At 43.4% G+C, this 26,447-nt stretch overlaps 1 protein-coding gene across 1 annotated transcript in view; it reads right to left on the bottom strand.

Moving 5' to 3' along the window:
* LOC117962232 (collagen alpha-1(XXV) chain-like) overlaps positions 1–26,447 on the bottom strand; it is a 127,588-nt gene that overhangs the window by 39,910 nt on the left and 61,231 nt on the right. Inside the window, exons 3-4 of the mRNA XM_034901399.1 lie at positions 10,907–10,951; positions 7,722–7,729 (exon numbers count right to left, since the gene is read on the bottom strand). Of these exons, the coding sequence (XP_034757290.1) occupies positions 7,722–7,729; positions 10,907–10,951 (53 nt within the window). The remainder of the gene's footprint in view (positions 1–7,721; positions 7,730–10,906; positions 10,952–26,447) is intronic.

Here is a 26,447-nt window from a genome sequence, read left to right as displayed (position 1 = left end):
GTTAATAAGTTTCCAGCATGTTCGTGAAAATGGAAGGCAGCTAAACATGACTAAATAAAATCAGTGCAGGCTTTTTGTTGTGGAGGAAAATTGCCCGTGGACAATTGAAGGCGAATGACAAGCTGTTACTGCAAACATATGAGTGGCTGCAACAAAAGAAATGCATTCCCGCTGCAGCTTTTTGCACAAGCCTGCTTAACGCACTGGCACTGAGAAGGACAAATAGTTGGTACCGCAAAGGCTAAATGACTGGGCACCGTGACTTTGTGGAAAGAAATGAAAACTCAGCTTTATATGATTTAGCATTTCAATGAATCCAGATTGGTTCCTGACAAGTACATCAACATTGGGAAACTTGATCAGATCCACGCTGAACCTCCATAATGGGCCAAAAGAAATCACGTCTATATTTTGTTTGTGAGGGGATAAATAAGGAAAATGGGTCCCAGGTGTTAGATGATTTGTACAGTAGATAGCGCAGGCAAATGGGATTGATTAACTAAGTCAGTGGTTCCCAAAACTGTTCGATACTACAGTTTATTCTCCCAAAAATAAAAAGTACCTCCTCCCTAGCAATGTCATTTATTTTAAACATTACTAGCAGCTAACAATTTACTCTGTTTGTCCATAACTATAAACTCTCCATGCATTTATCCATTACTTAGCAACTGCAGACATACACCCCTATACAACTAAGTACTGCTATCACAAATTTGAGCTTAATATCACTACTGATATGTATGTTTTGATGACCCTATCATGCTTAAACTGCACCAATCAAATCCAATCACTTGGTAACTGCACTCGGCATTTCTTGGGAGATTTATACTCCGGCACAAAGCGCTCGTTCATGTAGCTCTTCCATCTGGTCCTAGAGCATGTGGAAATGATTTTGCTGCACAGTCCGCACCTGCTCATTATACTACCCATCATTTGCACATCACTTGCACAGACAGCAACCACTGGAGCTTTTCCAGAAGGATTAAGCCCGTACAGTGAGGGTCTTTTATGGAGACTATTAAACAGCTCCCTGCAAAGACTGTTTCAAAAGGAGCGAACTGTACTACAGTAGAACTGCAGCGGGTGTCTCTTGTCAAGCCATCTCTGCAGCTTTGTGGTTTCAGTCCGCCCCTTAGAAGGTTTCCAATCAGCACCTGTTTATGCTTTTTACGTCTTTTTACAGCTACTGCTGTGGCAGCCCTCCAGCTGGTGATCCAAGGCTCATCGGGCCGCCTCCGTTTCATCAAACCTTTTCACTTTGTTGAACAGGACTCACCCTCTATAGTGCCTTCAATCCAGATTACACTTGATTCTTGAATGGCCACATGCACATCTCAAAAAACTGCAAAGGAACAGTTAGATATTTTGGGGAATACAATTCATGTTCCTGCCAAAAGTTGGAAGATTGGTTCATATCTGTAAGGTAGGAGACTCACCGGACGTTACTGCAACAGCTCTAGAAATATTCTAGCCCGTCACCCCCTGTAAAACCTGCTGTTATTACACTTTGGTTTTATACAAATTAAACGAATCAGATCCGCTGGGATCGGTGAGCTTTAGAGTTCCTTGTTGGACCTTAGGACAGAGCCGGTCTAGCTCGTCCCCCTGTTTCCAGTCATTATGCTAAGCTAAACTAAGAGTGGCATCAATCTTCTCATGTAATGCTTAGCAAGAAAACAAATAAGCCTATTTCCTAAAATGTCAAACTAGTCGTTTAACAGATTTCTATATAGCAGCTAAATTGACAGAAAAATACTTTGTAGGGGCGGGAACAATTCTTTCCAGAAGACCTCTTAAAAGATAAGTCCCTGTAAGTGACTACTAAACATGTCTGTCATAAGTGTGGTGATGAAGGGAATGCAGTTGCCTCATAGCTGAAGCACTATCCACTTATTGAAAATGACACTTATCACATTGATGTTAAGCCTCACATCTTCTGCTGCTTAAGGCTGGGCAAACTTATGTCAGGCTTCCATCATGAGATGATTTTTAACAGAACATCCTGTGTGCATATTGTCGAGTTATGGTGGACCACTGGATCAGGTTTAAGCTTCTTTCTATCCATATACATGTTAAGCCTCTGATTTTAAGCCAAACCGTGACCACTGTCTCCTGCAATGGCCTGCATGAGCTGTTGGTATGGAGAAAAAACGAAGAGGAAACCCTCTGCCACCTTTAAAACTGAGTGGGAGGAGAAATATGGGAAGGTCTGCAGGGAAATATAAAAAGGCAAAGGCAACTGGGGCCAAACCCACGAGCAACATGAACATTGCCATTCAAATCTGACATTGGAAGAAACTTCACTTCACATTAGAAGGAAAGAGTCAATGATGTTTAATAAAGTGATCCTGGCACCAAGGTCCATTTCATGTGAGGCTGCTGCAGGGCTGATTATCAGGATGTGAAAATATTGCACAACTGGGTCTTCCTGTGTTGCTCTGTCTTCGATTGTAAAGCAATTAGACGCATTCCATCCTGAATTTAGCTCCCTATACTTTATATATTTTGACGTGTGACACCTTCAAACCCAATTCCTGCTGTAGAAGGGATGATCTGGTTTCTGTAGTTTCATATGCTATGCTAAATTATGTAAGTCCTCCTAAGATGCCTCTGCTGCTTCTCATTTCGGATCAATAGAGTGCCTAAATGTCTATTTAGGGTTCTTTTGTGTTAGCCCGTGCAGGTTGGATGAGTTATCTCACCCCGTGACCTAAGTATGGAACAATGGGCACGTGATAAAGGGTAGTAGCCTGTTAATGAGATAAAGATATAATAAAATATAATTCTGTTTGGTTACCAGAAAAACACCACAAACAGATTATCAGCTCAGGACTGACCTTTGTTGCTGATACGGTTTATATTTTCAGCCTCCAGGGCTGATCAGCTGTCATGTATGGAGCTGACTTTGACATCCGATTCAATGCCACATTGGGTTTTTTATATGATGTGATCACATTGAAAACAGGCCTGTTCTCAACAACGGGAGTTTCTTCCCCCCTCTCGAGTTCATACCAACCTAATTTCCCAACATCTCACGCAGCGAAGACCCTGAACATCCTATCTTTACATTCCTGCTCTTCTATGATTTACTAAAACATGATGCATGAAAGCTTGCCAGTGCTCGGCTGACTGTGCGGCGCGAGGCGAGGGCCTGGCTCGCGTCCATAGCTTTCGCTGTTGTCGACATGGGGGGAGTAATTCTCGTGGGTTTGGCTGCAAGCTTCTGGTGCAATCTTGTGAAGCAATCTACCTAATCCACTAGATGCAAAAAAAATCAGGGCCAGTGGATCTGCGTGTAACCTCTGTCTGGACTCGGCTGTATTAGTTTTCATCATAGTGACCTGTTAAATGTATTGAGGTCCAGAACGTCAATCCATCAAACGGAGCTCGCATCCGCGTTGTGGATCCGGGGCCAACGGGGCTGGCAGCAGTTGCTGTAGCCCAAACTGCGGGCCACATGGATCCAATCATCTCACCCCGGAGCGCTGGCATCGCTGAGAGCACAGGCCAACAACTACCGCTTTTACAACCGCTCCTTTACGGGTGTACGGTTTTCTCACACAGCTACACAATATGAATAAACGTGTGTACACAGGAAGTTTTGCAAAGCAATCCTCCAGGCACCAAGTGTTGGCAGGGACTGAAGTCGGGAGGGGGGCAGGTGAGGAGGGCTGCTCCCCACAAAAAAGGGGAAGGGGGGCAGAGTGAAGGCTTTGAAAGGACTAAACCCTGACTTACGCACTTCACACAGGAAAGCGATGCATCACGTTTGCCTCAAATTCTAATATGAAGTTCTAGATCCCACAGCAGTCTGGATTAAGTCGGACCTGGCTGATTCACAGGAATAATTGACATTTTGGGACATACTGTATGCCTGAGTGTTTTCCAAAAGTGCTGAGCTCTTCGATTAAAGATTTCAATCTAACAGCAGTGATGTGTTTTTGCACTGGGGAAGGAAAATAATTTAGCATTCATTCTCTCACAATATTTCCAATAACCTCTTTACCCGGGACAGTTGAAACATCCCATCTGGAAACGCAAATATTATCAATTGGACAAATGCAAGGGTGGAAATAGTGAAATTGTGGGAAGGCCACTGCAAAATGCACATTTAACCATTTGAAGTTAAAGGCCGACTGTGGGCATCATTGGAAGTGAAATCTACTCAATGTCAAACATGCAAAAAATCTGTAAACGAGTGAAAGACATCCAGTAAAAACATGTCTACATGTACACCTCCATCTGTTAGTTCTGCATGGGAACCCTCAATCATATTACCATGGGCCCTGGGGGGAACTTTTTTTGCAGTTTCAGGAAACTAATGGAGGACAGGGATGGGAGTAATCAGAGCAGAATGGGCAGGGACGGACGACCACAAGTGGCTGGTGCTCGTCGGGGGAATCTGGACGCAGAGGTTAGGCAGGGATAGGAAAACCGCACTGGAAAACTGACTTGGGAATGGCATCTGGTTCCCATATCCACAGTGTATCACAATTAGCCGGCATAAAATGACTTTAATGTGTGTGTGTGTGTGTGTGTGTGTGAGTGTGTGCGCACGCTTTTTGTTATGTGTTGGATGTTCTTGTGGGAGCAGGGACGCTGTGAACTGGGGGAAGTGAAACTGACGGTGCCACTGGTTCTAGGAGTGTCGGGATGCAAATCCAACATGGAGGAGACACTTCTTCACAATCTCAGTGAGGGAAGGTCTCCTCATTCCTGAGGAAGGGGAACACTTGAACAGATTTAACTAAATTGTATCCATAAAAGCCAAACATCAAAGCCAGTTTATTTTTCTGCAGAATGCGTAAGCTCATTTATGACCCACAAAATTCTTGTCCTGGATTTGAAATGTTGACTAAGGGACAGCGTTCCACTTGGAAAAGGATTTATTTCACTTCTTCTTCTGTTGATTCAATTAGAACCACATAGTGGCAGCCCCACATTACTCATCATTTGATGTTATGAGTTGGAGGAAAATTCCTCTCAATCAAAAAAGCTGTCTAGCTTTTTCTCACAACTACGAGCTTTACATTCTTACTGTGCTGAGTGTCCTAGCATGCTAAGCTAATGACAGTCAGGTTCCCCAAGGGGAACTACTGACTGCTTCAAACCACTGTGATTGGAGCTCCCGCTTGGCTCCACCGCTGCCTTTCCTCATCTAATGACAGACAAGTGCTGCTGATGGGCACCGCGTGAGCAGAGGACTGGCATCTAAAAAGGTCAAACTCTTAAAGTAGTAGTACATCCAGGGCCAGTAGGCCTCCTCGGGCACCACTGCCCTCATGATCCCAAATGAACACTGTCACGTCGGATAGATCCGCTCTCGGCCTCGGCATGGCGTCCTTCAACTCTAACTAGAGTCTCACTTCAGATAAACTGTCCCCTTTCTTCACGTCCATAGGGCAAACGTGATCAAAGTCCATCTGGACTATGTTTTATTCACAGGTGTGGAGCTGTGGTGCATAAGAGATGCAGGAGGAAGAGTTTAGGGTGCTGGTGCTCCTCTGCTTCACCCCCACATTGCCTCTAATCCCTGTAGCACAGCTGCATAATTCATACGTTGTGACAGATCATCCTCTGGAATCTCAGCTTGTGAAGCTGGGGGGGGGGGGGGTTGGAATCCACTTGTCAAATACAGACAGAGACGCAAACCAGCTTTATTTACCTCCTTGAAAACATGAAGTAGGGTTGATATTTCTAGCATCACAATCAAATAATTAACCCCTTCCTTCTAACCAGATTTCAAAGCAGGCTAGTTTCTTTCTCTGTCTGTTTCATTTTAATTTAGCGTGGCATACAGTCTGTTCAACAACAAAAAAGTCCAGTCGGCAGGGGGTGTTGGTGGGTAATGGAGAGCAGCCTCGGGGACGGTGTTTCATGCTTGATTGGTGGTAAATGATGTGCACACACAGTGGTTGGTGTTGGGGTGGATGTTTTGACACGGACCTCCCTTGAAGAGCCGCAGAAAGACAAGGAGAGAAGAATTTTTTGAACCCTCATGATGTCCTCGGGTCAAATTGACAGTTTTTCAGTTGATTCTTTCTGTTTTGTCCCAAAAAATGGGCTGAAAATGTCAAAATTAAAAAGATAAAAAAACGTGAAAAAAAGCAGCGAAAACACTGAAAAAGTGACCCAAATTTTTTTTTTTTTTTAACAACAAACAAATCAACAAAGCGAATCCCTTTTCCAACCCTAAACTCTGATCGCGAGCCACAAATGAGGATTTTTTTTTTATCCAGGAGACCTCATCGGTGGCTGAGTAACGATTAAGTCCCAGAGATCTTTGATGGCTTCAGCAGCGGTTGGTTTGTTAGGCTCAGAGGGCTGTGTACAATTTACGCAGTGTTCCCGGAGTTAAAGAGGGAGCTGTTGAATATTCATAGCGACGTGTGCGCTGCCATCCCCCGGGTGGGCATACCAAATGAGAAACCACATGAGATCACTTAGTCTCCTTTCTTAAGAAACTAAGACTTTTTTTCATTTCAGAAGCAGATTTGGTGACCATTGGGTGAGTCATTGTCAGATCATTGCGTTTTCTTGGTCTGTACTGTAAATCGCAGCCTTTGGGGTTCTGCTTGTTGCTTCTCGTAGAGTAAAACTAGGACTCCAACCAAATTTACTACGTCTCACCCAAAGTACCAAAGAAAAAATCCCGTACATCTACTTGCAAAGCTAACATTTCAGAAACAACCCCTCATGGGCTTCAGCTCTCGAGACATCCCACAGTATGATTTTATTTGTCAGTTGCCGGCCTAGCGAGAGAGTCTGAGAAGTGAGACCACCTGCACTTACTTACGTCCCAGAACCCCAGGAGCGAGTTTGTCTGAGCAGGCTCTGAGGATTAACTTACAACTTTTTACGGCTCAGCCGGCACACGCTATTGTACCTATTCAATCACACATGCCTCTGGGCTATAAATAATTCTAACAGCGCATGCACATACAGTGCCCGTTTGACCGGGTTATACAGCAAACTGTCCCAATCCCCCGTTCTTATGGATGTATGGATTTGTCTTCATCTTTGGGAGAACTCTGAAGTTTTCCATCTGTTTAGGCGAGTGGATCTGTGATCACCCGGCAGTGTAATGAGGTGAGATAATCTGTTCGGGTGCAGGGAGCTTGCAGGGATAGAGACTGGCAGCCAGGAAATTACAAACCAGACTGCCCAAATGACAGGAACTAGGGTCCCTATTAGGTGACGGCCAGGATGAAGAGATTGTTTTAATGATGGAGTCAGGCTATTTGGTACAACAGAGATTTCTGGTAGCAAATGTGTCAGATTTTACATTGTAAAAACATACTTTTTGTTTGCCTCCTATTAAGTCCAGTTAAAAAAGGAACTGTTCAACATTATGGGGAATTAGTTTTTTCGCTCTCTTGCCAACAGTGTCTGTATACCAAAGTCGTCGGTTACTTATTGGGACTACAAGACTTTAGAGGTGCTGGTAGCCAGATTTGATCGTCTTTAAGCTAAGGATCAGGACTTTAGAGTTGTATCCGTCTCCTGAACTAACCCTCTGCAAGAGAGCAAATAAGTGTATTTCCCCTAATGTGACATTGTGGTTTGATGATCATATTTCCCTTTCATGTAAATTGTTCTTGACTTCAAACAGCGATTGGAGATCAGCTGGACTGCATCGGGCGGTCGTGTTTTACTCTTTGGGAGTTTTTACCTTCACGTGGCTATCACAGTTGGAGAAGATGTGAAGCGGGCATACTTACAGGAGGTCCTGAAAGACAAAAGGGAGAAAAAATGCTTAGTGTGTTTTCAATCAGCGATCAAACCGACTCAGATTATGAGTGTTCCACTATAGTCACATTATCAAAGTGACTAAGATGGGGAAATCAGGTTCTTGCTGAGAAGCCTTGATTTAGCAAAGGAACATTTAATCTCTTCCATGATGTGTTCACTGACTATTCACAGTAAAACACTAAAATCCCACCTGTGTTACTACCTACAGTATGATAAGGAAAAACCGCATTGTGAGAATCTATTTTCCATGCAGTTGGGCTAACCAGGCCTGGTGATCACATTCTACATTTTGTAAGTTACTCTAATTTCACTAGTACAAGGGGTTGCACGCTTGTTAAAAAAATCCTCCCACGTTTTTGTGAGGTGACACTCGTCTTTTTCCCAATTACTGCCGCTCAAAGGACTGTGTGCCAACTCATTTCAGAGCCCAGCAAAAATCGTTTTTGGTCTTTTGGTTCTCATTAAAAAAAAAAAAAAAAAAAAAAAGGTACCCAGCTGCTTTAACCCTGAAAAGGGGAATTGTTTTTTCTTTACAAGCCCTATGTCCTTGAACTGTTCTTCTTCATGACCAGGGGAAAGTGCAAATCACTCCAGCAGATGGGGCATTTAAGGAGCCGTGTGTTCTTCTGCAGCGTCGTTTTATGGATCGTTGAGTTACAGTAGACCACTTAGCTTTTAATAAACCTGCTCCGCCGTGTGTTTTATTGACATGTCCCACCGTGTCGAATGGCTACGTGAAAACTTTTCATCTAGCAATTACGCAAAAAATCAAACAAATGATGCTGTAAAGCACATTATAGTCCCCTACAAGGTGTAACCCTTCAAGTTCTGAAATTTGATAGCCTTAGTTAGACCAAAAATCTTTGCTAAAATATAACCAATGTAAATGTGCCATAAAGTGAAATAATCCACCCTAAATGCTTACTTTTAATGTCACTTTCTGACACAATTTGAGCATCAAGTCCTCCTTTGGTGAAAAAGAAGGTTCATCAGGAAAAAGTGCTGATTGTTCCCTGAATATGGGAGGAAACTTCTAGCACTTTCCAGCCTTGACCACCAGAACACTTTAAGAGTTTAACTGCCACAAAGAACATCTTCATCCTGAACTGTCACGCCACCCGTTTTCCTTTCCATATGTTACCGGTAAACAAACAAGACATCCTAATGAAGTATGCTATTCATGTTTAATGCACAGGTAAATATCGGTGTGTCTTTTTCCTATTTGTTCTCTCTCTAAACGGCCAAGTCGTTGCCATTGGACAGTAGGTGAGTAAACTGGGAAACCCCTCACCCTGGATTTGTGGGAAACTTGCAGCAGCTCACTTCTTTTTGGTGAAAGCGAATCATGAATTAAATATGTTTTCCCTTCAACATCCACCGGCGTTGGGAACTTAAAAGAGGGAAATTGGATTTGCAGGAGGCTTACGTTGCATAATGTGGCATGCCGGTGCCATTTTTCAGTCATATAAATAATGTCTTCTATATATTTTTTTTCCAGTTTTTCTCCTGTGGAATGGGTACACAGCGTTTGACGCCGAGCGCCGATAATGCAGCATGGTGCAATCATTTTTTTTTGAGTTTTGCTAAGGATATTTCTTTCTTTATGCTTGCCAACATTTCCAAACAGTCAATGTAGCAGAAATAAATGAGCTATGATTGCATGGCAATGTGCAGAATCCTTTTAAGAGCGTTTAAAGTGGCTACATTTAAAATAGGAAAAAGTTAAATGCCAATCATGCTTTTGTAGGAGCTGCACAAGACCAGTGAAGATGCAGATAACAAGCTGGTGTGAACACAGCATCACTGACATTATTAAAAAAGCTCCTCTGGCAGGTGAGTCAGGCCTGTCGGATTTGACAACGTACTTTAGCCTTGTCTGGTACGGTAATTTGGGCTATTATACAGCATGGTCAGGCCTGTCATCCCAATTGTTCCCTCTTGTCTTCCTTTGAGACCACTATGCCTCTCCGGTCCAGACGTTGTAAGTGGTTATGATTGCTTGCTTGTTTCTAATTGTTTTGTCAAGAGGAAGCCATTCACATATTCCACATTTGCTCTGGCTGACCAGAGAGAAACTCACTGTCTTATCACAACGGTGCCATTTGAAATGTGCTGGCATGGTGGATGTTTATGGGAGAGTTAAATGCTGCACTAACAAAGGCTGGAGGCTTTTCAGAGCCGCAGCCAACCAGAACATTGGTACTGCTTTCTGTCATTTGAATTCTCTTCTTTTGCTCATTTTCCTAGGCTTACAAGTCATATTCGCTGGATTACTCCGGAGAGCCACACCACACTGATTCCCATCTCAAGATGTGGAAAATGGACACAATGGGATAAAAAATGATACGCAAATAACAGCTGATTAGATTTGATTCCTGGGACTTTAAAAAGTAGCCGCTGGATTTGGTGGTAAATCCAGCGGAGTTTTCTTCTCCCCTGAGAGACACAGTGTTTGTTTCTCAGGCTGTAAACCCAAACCGCTCCCTTATTACTCGACCTCACTTCAAATTGGGACCTCGCTTTGTCCTGTCTCTCTAATTTCTTTTTACAAGGGCAGTATTTTGTTCCAAAGCGCTGGCTGCGCTCTAAACGCTGGAACGCTGCACACACTCCACAGCCCGTTACCGCCGTCACCGTCAGGTGAACGGAGGGTGGATGCAGCGCCTCGCCGAGTGCATGTTCTCGCTGGGGCGTGTGTCCCTGCACAACACGTCCTTCTCCTAGATCCTCGCCTTGTTGAGTCAGCCCAGGAGAGGGGGTGTAGGAGGAGGGAGGGGAGACTGGTGACCCTGAACGCGTTCTATTATTCATGCTGAACTAACGTGCATCATGTCTGGGATCAGCACAGGAGGGTAAGAGGGTGTCAAATAAAAACTGAGACACCAAGTCATCTGCTTCAACAAGTTTGGCCATCCCGCTCACTTTCTCAAGCTGCCCCGTGAAAATCTAGTGTTTCTATGGCGACTGGAGCTGACACAATCAAAGCGAACACTGAAACCACCAGGCCACAAATTACACATGTATAACCTATTTTGGCCTCCAAAGATATACAGTGTACTTTTACATGATTGTAACAGCAGTGGATTGAGATTTGAGGGATCTTTGGCCACACACACACACACACACACACACACACACACGCGCACGTACATACCAGGTTCTCCATTGCGGCCTCTTCTTCCTCGCTTTCCTGGAGGTCCTGCAAAAAAGAAGAATATGATCCATTTTTTAGAGTAATTTGATTGTCTTTTTGTTTGTATAAGTTTCACATTCTCAGAGTGTAGCTGCCCCACAGCGGGGTAAAGAAGAGCTACTGACAAATATTGCCTTTGGACGACAAACAACTCAAAATCCCAAGGTTCATTGAGTTTTTAGGCTCTATTCGGGCCTGACCCGAGGTGGAAAAAAGAAACACACACTGCGTTGCCACAAAAGTGAGCACTTCGTGCTGTTGTCCCCGTTTTTTTTCTCCTTTTTCTCGGCGTTTCCTTTCAGCACCGATGCCCTGGTTTTTAATTTGTTTATCTAGACGGTGTCTTCCAGTTTGCTATTTTCCTGTCAACACTATCAATCTGCTCAGCTGGAGGAGTAAAACAATTACACGCTTTGCCAGGTTTTACATGTTGAAGACTTGACTGGGTTGCATTGTGCGCAGGTAGTTCTCCGTTTGGAAACTGGGAGCATCTCTCCCAAAATGACCTCCTACTCTCAGCAATACATGCAGTATTTTCCCAAGGTTGGCACCTGGAAACTATTTTGCCGACATTGGCGTTTTGTTTGCCTTAAAAGACGTGTGTGCATTCACAATTTAGTCAAAAGGGCAAAGCTACGACTTTTAGACGAGCTGGAAATTAAAAGTTAAGCTCTTATGATTACACGGAGGTGCGCGGGGACTTCCCCCACTCCATTTGAGGAGGACTTGTCAACTCGCTATGCAGTGGATAATATCTAGGCAGGAAAATTGCTCTTTCCACGCAACATGAAAGGAGCTGTCAGGATCAAAAAGATTGGTAGTTAATATAAGCAAGAAGAGCAATCTTCCCCGTCTGCTTCTGCATCCCAGAAAATATCCAGAGCCAATTTCAGGCAGCAACAATACTGTGAAGAGTTAGTATGCAAATCCTTTTAAACGCTCTTTTGACCCTCGTACTGCCAAATAATAGCCCCTGTCATCATGTTAGAGGTTCCAGATTATAACAGTAATGTAATGGGGTTTGTTGGGGGGCCTTGTTGGCAATGGTTGCTCCAAGGGAGGATTTGGTGACACTCAGCTACAGCAGCTAAAAACTAGGATTAAAATTCCAATAACCACACGGGCCTGTGAATGCATCTTAATGAGGAAGTGGAATAAAAGTAACAAATGAATAAGAACGCTGCATTTTATGCAGGGTTTGGTTGATTTAGGACATGCCGGCTGTGTTACTGGGGTTCAAAATGCCGGACTATGTTGTACAGATCTTTGTGTGATGCTTAGTTAATCAGAACTGTATCCACATCGAAATTCTGAAGCTGTTAACGTATTTTTCCCACGACGATGGGATCATGATTAATTAATATAATGTCGTCACGTGACTTCACTCGGACCAGTCAGCCGCATGGAAACAATAGGCCTGTGTCACACTTCCTGCTTCTGGAACGCGGAGTAGGGAATCGGAACTTGCGGCCAACAGTCTCTCGCCATAAGGATTTAGACCATCACCATGATGTCTAAACCCTCCGAGGTAGACGGACCTCGAGCTACGTGGTTGTGTAACCAAAGTACCTGCTCCTATTGAAGCTAAACGTCAACCTTGTTTTATGAAAAACGTGTTTTATCTGCGATCCTATGGGGAAAAAACTACACTACCCACAGTCCTAAGCGTAACAGCACTGTCTCTGAAACGGAACGACTAGAGCGAGCGTCTACCGTTGAACTCCTTTTTTGGGCGTTTTCGAACGTTTTTTTTGTGTCTATTGGGCTCTGCCGTTGTAAAAACTTCCCGGAAGAACCAGATCCCCACTCAGAGACGTTCTTCCGGTCTTCATAGGCCTATAATGGAGGATGACTCAAACACTGAGTCAGCAGACCAACTTTTAGAACAATGCGATTCGTTTATTTATCGTTATCGAGGTAAAAGGTGCAATTAATGGGGATTTGGATTTCAGGTGGTGTCGTGTAGCCCTATGCTTAGTCCTCAGTCTGATCCCAGTCTTTGGCCACACTTCAACCTCTAACTCGGCGCCTGTTGGACTGGGTCCAGGATAATGTCAGGCCCTGCCAGCGACGGGTCCAGGCCCAGTTTAAAGTATGTAACCACAGGTGGAGTTGGACTCTCACTTCAGTACGGTTCACATCAACCCTGGTTTCTCCATAGCTTTGCTTTTAAAGCTTTTGAGAGCAACAGAAGGGGGTTTACTGCACTTGGCAGTCACTTCATCACGGCTCACTTTGAAATGACACTTGACACCTCTTAGAGGAACGTTCTGTACGACGATCCGACATCCTCCTGATTCTGGTGGTATATTTTTTGACAGCTGCTGAGAAAACGTTCCCCACATGGGAGTTGGTGGTCCAGACAAAATACCAAACATCATTTTCAGATACCATCATGCTTCGCAATATTCATCACAATATTTTTATTCTGATTATAGACTGAAAGGAGAGAAACCAAGTGTACCAGTAACAGTTAAATCTTTCTAGAAAGTACGCCAACAAAGACGCTATAACGTTTCAGTTTATGGAACACAAGTGAAAGAATAACTTATAGTCTACCAGGAGGAGTCAAAGGGAGTTTTCAGATGTTTTTAATCAATTAAGACAACAAAAGAGAAGTATTGTGAGGTCTCTGGTCGTAAATAAACTGAATAGGACTCGAACTGGATCCTGAAGTGCTGAGGAATCTTAAGCTGCCTGTCAATGCAAAACATTGTATTTGGCCTGCTATTTTCTCCCAGCATCCCAAGTCCTGTCATGGAACACTGGTTTCCGCAAAAAAACGTGGCAGGGAATTTCATGATGAGGGTCAACAACTATGAACAATCTGTTGAAACCTTTTTTAACCTTTTCAACAGCTTTTGCATCTGAAAGTGAAATAAATCAAAGTGAACGTGCATTTAAATGGTCAGACAAAGTCTTTGGCGAGACAAATCAAAATGGCCCCTGTGGTGTGGTTTGTTGTGTTATTTGTGGATCTTTTATTTAAAAAAATAAAAAATAAAAAATAAGCAGCAGAAAGCCACTTTATTATGCTGGACCAGAGAGAAATCCATTCATTTAATTGCTGTTTGGCTTCATTTTTAGCCATGCTGGTGTTGTGTAGTGGTTGTATAGACGGCAATGTCAGCCAGCCAGTCAGCCAGTCAGTCAGCCAGTCAGTCAGCCAGCCAGTCAGCCAGTCAGCCAGTCAGTCAGCCAGTCAGCCAGCCAGTCAGCCAGCCAGTCAGCCAGTCAGCCAGTCAGTCAGCCAGTCAGCCAGTCAGTCAGTCAGCCAGTCAGCCAGTCAGTCAGCCAGCCAGCCAGCCAGCCAGTCAGCCAGTTAGTTAGCCAGCCAGTCAGCCAGGTGCAGACTGACTAATGGATGGCTTGTCAACACATTTTCTACAGACATTCCCAGAGGATGACTCCAACTGTCTATGGACGGCAATGTCAGTCAGTCAGTCAGTCAGCCAGTCAGTCAGAGAGCCAGTCAGCCAGTCAGTCAGCCAGTCAGTCAGTCAGCCAGTCAGAGAGCCAGTCAGCCAGTCAGTCAGTCAGTCAGTCAGTCAGTCAGCCAGTCAGTCAGAGAGCCAGTCAGCCAGTCAGTCAGTCAGTCAGTCAGTCAGCCAGTCAGAGCCAGTCAGCCAGTCAGTCAGTCAGTCAGCCAGTCAGTCAGAGAGCCAGTCAGCCAGTCAGTCAGCCAGTCAGTCAGCCAGTCAGTCAGAGAGCCAGTCAGCCAGTCAGCCAGTCAGTCAGTCAGCCAGCCAGTCAGCCAGAGAGCCAGTCAGCCAGTCAGTCAGTCAGCCAGTCAGTCAGCCAGAGAGCCAGTCAGCCAGTCAGCCAGTCAGTCAGAGAGCCAGTCAGCCAGTCAGTCAGCCAGTCAGCCAGTCAGTCAGAGAGCCAGTCAGCCAGTCAGCCAGTCAGTCAGTCAGCCAGCCAGTCAGCCAGAGAGCCAGTCAGCCAGTCAGTCAGTCAGTCAGTCAGCTAGTCAGTCAGCCAGTCAGTCAGCCAGTCAGCCAGTCAGTCAGTCAGTCAGCCAGTCAGCCAGTCAGTCAGCCAGTCAGTCATCCCACCACTTTGGTGCAGACTGTTTTCTACAGACATGATTGGTTCCCAGAGGATGACTCCAACTGTCTATGGACGGCAATGTCAGTCAGTCAGTCAGTCAGCCAGTCAGTCAGTCAGTCAGTCAGTCAGTCAGTCAGTCAGTCAGTCAGTCAGTCAGTCAGTCAGTCAGTCAGTGTGGTAGTGCAGACTGACTATTGGATGGCTTGTCAACCCGTTTTCTACAGACATGATTGCTTCCCAGAGGATGACTCCAACTGTCTATGGACGGCAATGTCAGTCAGTCAGTCAGTCAGCCAGTCAGTCAGAGAGCCAGTCAGCCAGTCAGTCAGCCAGTCAGTCAGTCAGCCAGTCAGTCAGAGAGCCAGTCAGTCAGTCATTCAGTCAGCCAGTCAGTCAGTCAGCCAGTCAGTGCAGACTGACTATTGGATGGCTTGTCAACCCGTTTTCTACAGACAGGATTGCTTCCCAGAGGATGCCTCCAACTGTCTTCTGTGATTCCTTGACTTTTCCTTTACTGCCACCACAATATTTACATTAGGGGTTTTTGGATTGAATTGCCCCTAAAGGATGACTTGTAACTTCTTTTCCCACCTCAATTAGTGCCATCAGGTCAAAATTCCCATCTTTCCAAAACTTTCCAAATGCCCTTAAAAGTATTAACATTCCCAAAAGCCTCATCTTAACGTTGTGTTCAATGCTAATTAGCAAGTTGGCCCCATCCTCCCCGACTCAACGAGCCAAAGAGAGAGAGAGAGAGAGAGAGAGAGAGAGAGAGAGAGAGAGAGAGAGAGTGCTGTCTGATGGTACTTGTGTCTGGTAATATCACGTTAAACAGATGGTGATGTTCAGGCCCCAGGTTAGCTGTGAGGGCAGCATGGATCCACCAACAGAATACTTTCAGGTCTCATAATGTATATTCGGCTTTTTAAAACCTCATGGGATTCCACAGAATGCTTTTTCTCCAAAACTGATAGAAGTCATTTTGGTGCATGGCGTAAAAGAATCCTGTATAATTGACACTATTGTGAAAGATGCTATTTTTAAGCCATGGCTGTTGTTTTTGAGTAGTTCGGCTCATGTTGTTGATGACATTATTTCATAAGTTATGCATTGCTTGACACAATACACTTCTTGTTTATACTTCATGTATTTGGAGACACAATTGCATTTGACCACTACCCATCATGCATAAAATATGGATTGGCCCTGACCAGCTAACAGAACGGCACCTCTGTTCTAGTTCTCTTTTTCCTCCGAATTAATCAAGTGAACCAGCCCCCGGTTTGACTCATTTACAATACCAGCATTGTTTCAGAGCTTGATATACATAATCAGACCACTCAATGTTTCTCTTGCAGAGAATAATACAGTCATTCCTCGGAATACAAATGATGCCAAAAATAGCAAACTGGGTACCAGCTCCAACCTCCAGAGTAAATCAGGTTTGAAGAGAATTGGCATTTGACTTCTCAGCAAACCCACAGCACCTTTCTGGGTGAAATGAATCAATTCCCATGTGTTCTGCATGTGAGATATAAGTTGCATTGTTAAAAGTCCTCAGTTTAAAAGGGAAATTTAAGATTCATTTTAATGCTAACCAAGACACTTGCCATGTCCTCTTTGTACGGCTGCACAATTATTCGATTTTTAATAACGATCACCATTTTGGCTTCCCACGATCAAATTTGCGCGATTCAGCGATATTTCAAATCTGTCATTTCATAGAACGCTCCGCCAGTCAGAGTCGTTTCCTGCACCGTGCACCTTAGTTTCCATTCGACCCGTGCTGGACCCATTCATAATGAGTCAGCCGTCACTCTGTGAGTAGCATATGTCCATCGCCCCCCCCCCCCCCCCCCCCCCCCCCCCCCCCCCTCTCTCCCCAGCTCTTTTAATCAGTTATTGAAGAAAACAAGTGAAGGAGTTTTCTCAGAGATACATATTTTTTTAATATATTCTACACTTTATATTTCAGATAATTTTCATTTACGTGTGTTGCAGCTGTATGTATGTTCAACTTCAACATAAGAGGAATGTAGCACAATATGGATGTGAGAGCAGCAATAAATAGCCTATGCGACAACAAAATATGTTTTGGTTAAAATCAACAAAATCATTGGGATAATTACTCGTGACATCAATGTTGATCAAAATAATCCTGATTATCATTTTGGCCATCATCGTGCAGCCCTACCTCTTTGTACAAATGAAATCAAATAATCAAGTAGGCAGTAAACAGTAGGTTTGTTTTTGAGTGATGATTCCAATAAGTTAATAGTGAATATAAAGGGAGGCACCATTGCAGTGTGTGCATCACTAAAACAAAAAACTACATTTTGAACTAATACGCTGCACTTTTTAGTGACCATGCAACAAACCTGTCAGAGACTGATTTCACGTTTGATTTGCTACACACTTTCCACAATTCATTTTAAAACCATTTTTCCTTGACGTCATGCTAAAATGTAAACACCCAGCCTATTTCACGAATACCCCAAAAACTCCACATGCCAACCTAACTGTTTATGTAAGAGTCAAAACACTACAATGGTCAGCATGAATGTTTGGGAGAAATGTCATGGCGGTACAATACTTCCAGTGCCAATGTTTTGAGAAGCTGACATGAAATTGTTCTTCTGGCGTAAATTAAACGCCTGATGCCTTTAAAGCTCGGGTTTTTAAAATGCTATGCTGCCATTTCGGAGAAAGCCTCCTCTAACTGAGCAATTTTCTTTTGTAAGCCGTTATATAAAAACAACTTGGCTTTCAATTCCCATTAAATAATGTATGACAATGGTTATGATTGTCAGGTTTTATCATGGTGTAAAAGTAGGTGCCTGCTTCACCATTGTGTTACGGCACCCCTCCTCTTCTATGCTCCTCTTCATAGTCATCTGAGTCATCTACCAAACCAGGTCTGCCTTGGACCAGCTCATAGTTATGCTGCTACAGGTCTAGATTGCCGGTAGAATTCCTTCGACACACTGATCTCATTTCTCTTTCCATCCGCGTGCAGGGAGCTTATTACCCAGAGTCCTTGTGGTATTTTTGGCTCAGTTTTCCCAAATCCTGGTTGCAGCTGCCCCCATGGTCCTGTTCGACGTCCGGCGGTGCCCTACTACGCCCTGCAACGCCATTGCCCCGCTATGCCCTGAACTGCTCCAATACTTCTAGTAAGTTCCACTATCTTTATTGTGTCACTGTTCATCATTCAATCTCCTATAATAATGAATCATGTTCCTCTATATCTGTATCTGTGACTGTGTCTAAACCGGCAGCAACAGATCCCGCCCACAAAGACCCCGGGTCTGTCTGAGGTTTCTGCCTAAAAGGAAGTTTTTCCTCGCCCCTGTTGCAGCAAATGCTTGCTCGTGGGGAATTGTCGGGTCTTTTTTAAATTACAGAGTGTGGTCTAGACCTACTCTACATGTTAAGTGTCTTAAGAAACTCTCTCTTTGACTTGATACTGTAAATATAATTGAATTTGAGGTGGCTCCCAACTAGGCTCAGCAGAACTTGGAGCTTTGGTTGACTGAAATGTTCAGAATATTTCTCATAAAATCTGATCAATGTCTTAACAAGCATTCCAAGGACTTGGGAAGATTTAGTCGAAACAGACTTTAATATAGTCCATTTAATCCCGCAACATGGATGGATGAGTTCATAAAACCTGGCAACACTCGGGTATCCAGGTCAACGGAACTAAAGCTGCACAAACGCTGGCTCTCTACTGCACAATCATTTGTTACTTTACAAGGACATTTTTGTGGAAAGTTCTGGCAAAGAGGACAACAATTTTGATCCAACATCCTCATTACTCTGCATGACAATGAATAAATCAATACATTAAATGGTAATTCATGGAAGACTGGGTCCACTGTCCAAGGGAACAAATGGAAATTGGACCACAATTTTACAATCAGCCTAATCCCTAAATGCCACTGCTCTCGTCATCTTCGAGGGGATGTGTATTGTTGTCAAAATATAAAATGCAAGATTGCTTTTAAATACTAATGATCTGTGTTTCCCATGCAGAAGTTCAGTGGTTGATGACCTTATTTGACAGCTTTACGCCCACAACACGGTCAAATTAAAACTAGTACCCCTTCCTTGACACCCCATTTATTTCAACCACTCATCCATAACTTTCTCTTGTATCTATCTTAACAGTTCATTTATTACTTTTAGCTATATCAGCTATTTATCTTTCACATATACTGTATGCTACAAATTAGACTGTGCTAATGGTTTTAAATGATCTTCTCTTCTAGATCTTTGAGGTTACAAAAGTTCAAGATGAACTATATCTGTGTGTCTCCTGCACAAACACCCAACTCAAAGCTATAGAAAGCCTAACACAGTCCACAGATAACAGTACAACGAGATGAAGATCTGGACTGTGTCTCCACCAGACGAGGACTCCTCTTGAGGTCATGGGTATTGTTGAGAGAAAAAGAAAAGTCCCCTTGAACTTGTGACCCACCGAACTGGCTTTGAAAAGGAAGCCCTTGTTTCACTCTGACTGACCTTCTTAAATACTTTTACTAATCCCTAAACTTCCTCAAACACTTTCAAGTTTGTGAGATAAAGACAGAAATCCGAACAAAGAGTCTCTTCTGAAAAAGGTTTTTCAGGGCTCCATCCTGGCCCTTGAATGACCATATCGCTCTCTAAAAAGTTAGCAACATGACTGGCTGGTCTAAAGTTAGTTCACTTGACCCTATTAACCCTACATGTGCTTAGTTGCCATAATGAAAGCACACACTATAGCTAATGGTTGTCACAACTTTGAAAAAGGTCAACTGAAGGTTCTTCCAAAAGCACCCAAATAACTTCACCTCTGGTCGGAAACACGAGACATGTACGTAGCTGTTTGCAATTCACTTGCAAGTCAGCTTCACACTGTGTCAATGCAAGTTCAACTTCTGAAAATGAGAGGTAACTTTCCACATTCCAGGAATCTGATACAAGGAGCAGACTAGAGCATGGTTAGCATGTAATGTCAAGCAATTTCAAAGAGCAACCCTATTATCAACCTTACTTAACGACAGTGGTTCTCCAACTGCTTTCAAAGAGGAGCCATGCAGATGGGTTATTTTTCTTGCAGGCCAAAAACTAAATTGTGGATTGTAATACAGAAGAGTATAATAGTTTGTTAACCTGCGTATCTGGCCTATAGATGACGCCTATAAATCCAGACATCTGTGTGTTATAACAGACTCCAAAGGGGGTTTGGCAACACCATGTAAACGAGAAGAATTCAAGGGCTATTTTAATTTTCCCAAGACACACATTTGAGTCCCAAACTAACCTAGAAAAACAATGCTCCAAAGGATATTTCACATCATTCCCTGATTCTGTGGCATATATCTTCATTATCTTTATTTCCAACTGCACTTAACTCCAATGCAACCATTTCCTGAATAAATATAATGATTATGGCCATTTCCGAAATAATTCTTCCCAATTATATTTAATCTGTTGCCCGCTAAAGAGACCATTGTGTCTGATTTTTACATTTGCTCATTGTACTCTTTTGGTGCACTTATTTTGTCACCACATAATATTTTGTGCAGTATTCTAAACCCACTGCGTCGATTTAAAGCGTTTAAATGCTGATTTTTCCATTTTGTGAATAAAAAGGAACAAGGCTCTAACAGATTCCACAGCTTTCTCTAAGAAGCATATTTGTATACCTGTAATAAATGCATCATCAATGCATGTCATATGTAGATCGACATGTGTTTACAATGAAACCCAAGAGAGTATGATTAGTTAGCTGGAATTTACAGTTTGAGTTATACAACAGCCAAAAAGCAAGACATCTCACTGATTATGGGCTGAATGAAATCTAACAAACAGTCATGAGGGGTAATGAACAGTGACGCCTGCTCCACCAACTCTAATGAAACTACAGTTTCCAATTACAAGACGTCATGACCCCACAGGGTTCTGACAGACTCAAGAGGCTGTGCCCGGGTCGCTACCATTATGATGAAAAGTTCAAACAAATTCACAGTACCAACAGGACACGTGTTAATCCGTCAGACAGTCCCGAGACACCACCAATCAACAATAGGATTCTGAAACTAATTACATGAGGCAGCACTGAGAACGGAAATAAAAAGTTAACGATGCGTAATTTCCGCATCTCTAAGTGTGTACACTTGGTAGTGGTCAGAGGTTGTTATCAACCAGGGCTGTAGTCAAGACCACCTTAGTCAAGTCCAAGACCAGGACTAGTCGAGTCCATGTCATAGTCCAAAGAGGTTTGATTCAAAGTCAAGACCGAGTCCAAAAAGGTTTGAGTCCAAGTCAAGACCGAGTCCAGGACGGAAAAAAATGTCTTTTGCAAGACAATCATTTGGGGTTTCACTTTCCCTCAGATATTATTATCAGCATAATAAAGACACCTGGACTCGGTCAAGACCAAAAAGCCATATCTGGCAAGACCAGTGGCCGAGTCCGAGACAAGTCCGAGACCATAGAAAAACGGTCTCGAGTCCGGAGTACTACAGCCCTGCTATCAACTAGAAAGCAATTCATTTCTCCACATATCCCTGATGATTATGGCACTCCCGTGCCTGTGTGTGAGAGTTTCTTGGGTCCTGTGCTGGGTTTGTCCAGATGCCAGTTATCAGTTCATTAAACCGCAAGTCAATCCATTACGATGCGAGGAATCTGTCTGTCGCTGCAGGCTCCATTAACACTACGTCAGGCAGATTGAAACTAGTATTAAAAGTGCATCTCTCTGCCCGCGCCGCCAGACTAAAACAGGCGTACCCAGTTTTTAGCACTCTAGAGTCTCTGCATTGATTGAGTAGTTACAGTCCTGCAGTGGTCTGCACTGTTAACACACAGTTTCAGGGACCGAAAAACATTGCAGAACAAGCAGCTCTTCTCTAGTTCTATGTCACACACACACGTGTAGAAGACAAATGACTTATGAATACGACTACGGCTGACAGGCACACACGGATCATCTACACTTTTGCTCCGGTTCAGTGTCGAGGCTGGAACGCTGCTGAGGAGGAAGCAGTGCCTTTGAGAGAGCCTTTTCATCACCTTCAGAGATCAATGTGTTTTCCTCTGGCAACCGCCTGAGTACTGGGACACTTGAGACCCACCCCGTGAGTTACAAACTGCAATTATCCTCCCCGCAGTACTGGCTGCGGTCGTGATGGAAGCAGAACGCGTTCCCTGATGAGGGGAGGTCAGTAATAAGCCAATCGATCGGCCAAGTCCCATCACTTTATGCTGCGAGTGAAATTGGCACCAGCGGCCATCCTGATGGCTCTATCAGAAAGCTTTGCTGTAGATGGTTCCTAGTAATATAACATATGCTTGCATGCGAGGGAGTGCTACTTTTGGCTAACTTTCTGATCTTAACTAGACATTTGAGCAAAATCCGACAATTTAATGTTCTGAAAATGGAAATGAAAGACGAGGACGAGGTTGAGGACGACTGTAATCCATAGTGGAAATTAATGGTCCCTTTTGGAGTATCAAGCAAGTTAGATTCATGCATCGGAATAGGAATCCTCCAGATAAATAAAACGTATTTAATTATCATGACAAAGTGCCCATCTAAAGCCAGCAGTCGGCTCACCTTGCATTGAACTATAACGTCCTCCACTTGTGCTCCAAGAGAACAACTAGCCCTGGAACATCGGCAACCAATAGCTTAAGGAACACAGCTCTAAACGTAGGTGTGATTTGTTGAATCTGATTTGAACAAGCATATCTATTAAACACTGAGGAAGGGCCAAGACCAGAGAGTTAATTAATCCACCCAGCATATGCACGCAGAGGGAAAAGCAATCTCAGCCAAACCCAGCGAACATTGATTAGCTGCAGTCAGTGAATGATTTAAGCTTCTGACGTGAGTACTCTGGTAGTCAATCAATATCCTTAATTAGACCTTGGGACACTGAGATGGAGATAGCAGCGAATAACCTAGAGGGCTAAATTTAGTACTTTAGTTAAACCAAAGATAAACTACTAGGACAGCATCACATAGACCTCAGTGTGTGTCTTCTTATGCGAGTGCTCGGGTTGCTGAAATAGTTGCGAGAGCCTTTCTGGTCACTGGAAGACATTGTCAACGGGGATGCCAAAAGGAAAATGGGACATCCACTGCATGGTTAGCAATCAAATGATCCCTTTCTTGTTCGAGTTCAAATGAACTACTTTATCTGTGTTTAAGACTTATGTGGCTATTGGATGTCACATAGAAATATTATGTGTAACCTTATACCTGCTGCTAACAGATGACGGGACTGCTGGCTGACCTCGTCATCACCAGGGATGTGTGAGCCAGCGTGCGCAGTGTGCGTATGTGTCTGTGGTGCGTGTGCGGATGGATTTAGGGACGTAGAGCTATATAACATGGACCACAGGGGCCACAGGGGCCCAAACTGCTCAGGGACATCATTGGAGTTCCTCAACCATGATGAAGTTACTGGAGTCAAAACTGGCATTAAACTCAACTATTTTAATAGACTGGCGTACAGTACTCCGCACCCGAATAACTATTATCACTATAAGTGCACCTAAAGCAACACAATCTTCAAATATTTGCCTTAAATATATATCATGTACTTCCTAATATCTTAATTCCAACTATACTTCATACTTGCAGTCGAGGGACGGGTAGGCAGATCTGAACTTGATGTTATTTCAAACCAAGTTTGAAAGGGTTGTTTTTAATGCACAAGCATGATTCCATTCACTTCCACACATCAGGATGGAGGCAGAAATCTCTAATACGGATACCTCAAAACCTAGACAAAAAAATCTGCATGGTGAGACAGCAAAACAGCTTTTAGAAAGACATTTGATCTAAACTACCACTGTACACTGACACCGTTTTTGAATCCATCACCCTTGATCTGCTCTCTATAGTTGGGAATTGTTCTTTCTCTTCACTTAACTGTATTTATCCCCACAGCTCTACAGGGCTTCACTTTCACTATCTTTCAACTTATCGGCCAGTATTGGTGGTCTGAGGCTGGTGTTTACTTGAGCATTGCATGACCCATGTTGGATTCTTCCTGCAGCATTTTGAGCACGCAAGCGTGACGGGTACAGGCTCTTATGTCATAGATACCCTATCTTGTCAACAGCAAAATGTCTGATATAGAGACTGGGAGGCAGATCTCCGAGTAGAATAGAGGGATGAAAGATTTAGGAGCGAAATGGAAAGCCGAGAGTCTGGAGCGGAGTGTTTTGAGTCTGTTGCGTGAAGTTGTTGAATTCACTGTTCACATAAAACTCCTCGGTCAGGGCAGATGTTACGGCTGTTACACTCCAGCAATGCACGTTGGACATGAAATGACCGCAAAGGGATCTTTTTTATCATTTCAGACGAAAGAATGAGTGAGACAGAAGTACTTTAAGTCTGAAACTAGAATTTCATTAAAAAAATTAAATAAAAGAAATGCTCCACTGAGCTCTCAAAACTGCCCGCACTAAAGACGGGTGCCAATTTAGACCTCTGCTGGGCACAGGCTGCAGAAATTACACTCGAATTGTTCAAATCCCAGAATAATGGTGCCGTATGGCACATCAGCTGTGCTATTATCTGTATAAAGTATAAAGTCCAGTCTGAAATGAAGGGAGGCCTCATGTCAGCAGACCAGCGGGTGCTGACAGACTGAGATGGAAGGTTGATGCTCCAGTAGGACAGGTAGGTGTACAGTTACCACAAACAACATCTGGACATCAGAACAACTCATCATCAAGCTCTCACAAGTCACAAACCTACAGAAACCTATGTACCCTAACACATGTATCTAAAACGCATCAGAAATGTTCACCACGATATCACAAATTCCTTAAGACTTATAACGACTAAATAAACAGTTCAGATGAGCTCTGTGAAAAAGCTGAATGCTGCATCTCCCAGTCCTTCATTGGGCCCTGAGTGGAAACAAAAATAAAGTGATATGATCAGACTGTCAGCCCGAGACCTTGATTTATTTTCCCAAACCCGGGAAACCCCTCTGCAACGCTCTATCTATCTATTCATCGCCCCTCCAGTTTCCAAAAGACATCCCCATAACAACTAAATCAAAACAAAAAGCTCTTATTAGAAATTATTACGTACCACAAAATGTGGTAATCTTGTCACTGTGGACTTGTAATGTAATGATGGCTTGTAAGAAAATATACATCAAGAACACTGCAATTCTGTGGCGGAAATGAAGTTTTTCAAACTTCTTTCAGTGTTCCCTTTAAAAAAACACACTTTTACGTACTTTAATTCTCCTTAATGAAGGCAATTGTTTCACAAAGCAATCAGGGTTCCTAGCAGGACCTTCCTCCGGAGCAGACTCATAGCCGACAACAACAGGCTTTATGTACACCTTGTTCATTTTTACTGCAGTACATGATGTAAAAGCCACTTGGCTGCATTGAGTCAGGGGAGTCTTATAAACAGGTATACAAGTTGATCCCCTCCTCTTACCTTTGGGATGAAAACATTTACACAGCAATTTGTTCCATGGAAATCGCACAATCCTTCACACGTTACTGCTCAAGCTACAACAATGAAAAGATTTACACTGAGGGAAGCAGACCACCCGTTGTCGGTTTGTGCAGTACTTTCCCTCTTTAACCTCCTGTGGCAAAATCATTATAATTAAAGGACTAGTTCTAGATTTACAGTAGGAAATAGAGGGGAAAAAGCTTGCCTGGCTCCGTCCTGCCTCAGAGCACTGCTAAAGCTGAAAGTATAGTGCTTAGTTTTGCAGAGCCTCCACCCCTCCTCCATGCCGTTGCTAGTAACCAAGGAGGACACTAAAACCAGATCATCTTCACTCCAGTTTCCAAGCCGGACCACTTTCTGATTATAGCCATTCTGAGAAATCCAGAGCGCGCTGTTTGGGGAGCTGATAGTCTTAATTAGCTTTGTATCAACTAATTTGGAATGAAAACGGACGTTCATTAATATTAAAATTTGTTACGCATTAAAGCTTTGATAGCTACGGCGATGGACTAGGACAGGCACAGCGGCTACCTCAACTCTCATAACCAAGCACATAACCCCCAGACCCCCCATGGTAGGCAGATTGTGCTGTTCTTAACCCTTATAAATGTGTCCCATTACACGACAACTGTTCTTTCAATACAGTACAGATATGAGAGTCATTTTAATAATGAACTTTTATCCAACTCTCAGCATGAGAGGGAATACATGTAAGAAAAACCATCGGCAAAGCCCGAGAACCGAAGCGTCCGCTGCTTTCATGCTCTGAGAAACATCATACGCAGGGCACATGCCACCATGCAAATATAATCCAAACATTTGGTAAGCCAACATAATATGAGGAAAAGCATTAGTGTAATTGTATTAACCGAAATATTTGGGACTAAGTAAGATCGTTAGATACCAACATGAAAATACATAAAGTCTTATGTGGCAGTCGGGAGCTGGGGGGGGGGGGGGGGG

Source organism: Etheostoma cragini, chromosome 19 (assembly GCF_013103735.1).
Source record: "Etheostoma cragini isolate CJK2018 chromosome 19, CSU_Ecrag_1.0, whole genome shotgun sequence".
Lineage (NCBI taxonomy): Eukaryota > Metazoa > Chordata > Actinopteri > Perciformes > Percidae > Etheostoma > Etheostoma cragini.
Note: the sequence above shows the minus strand (reverse complement) of the source record. Positions and strands in the feature narration are given on the sequence as shown.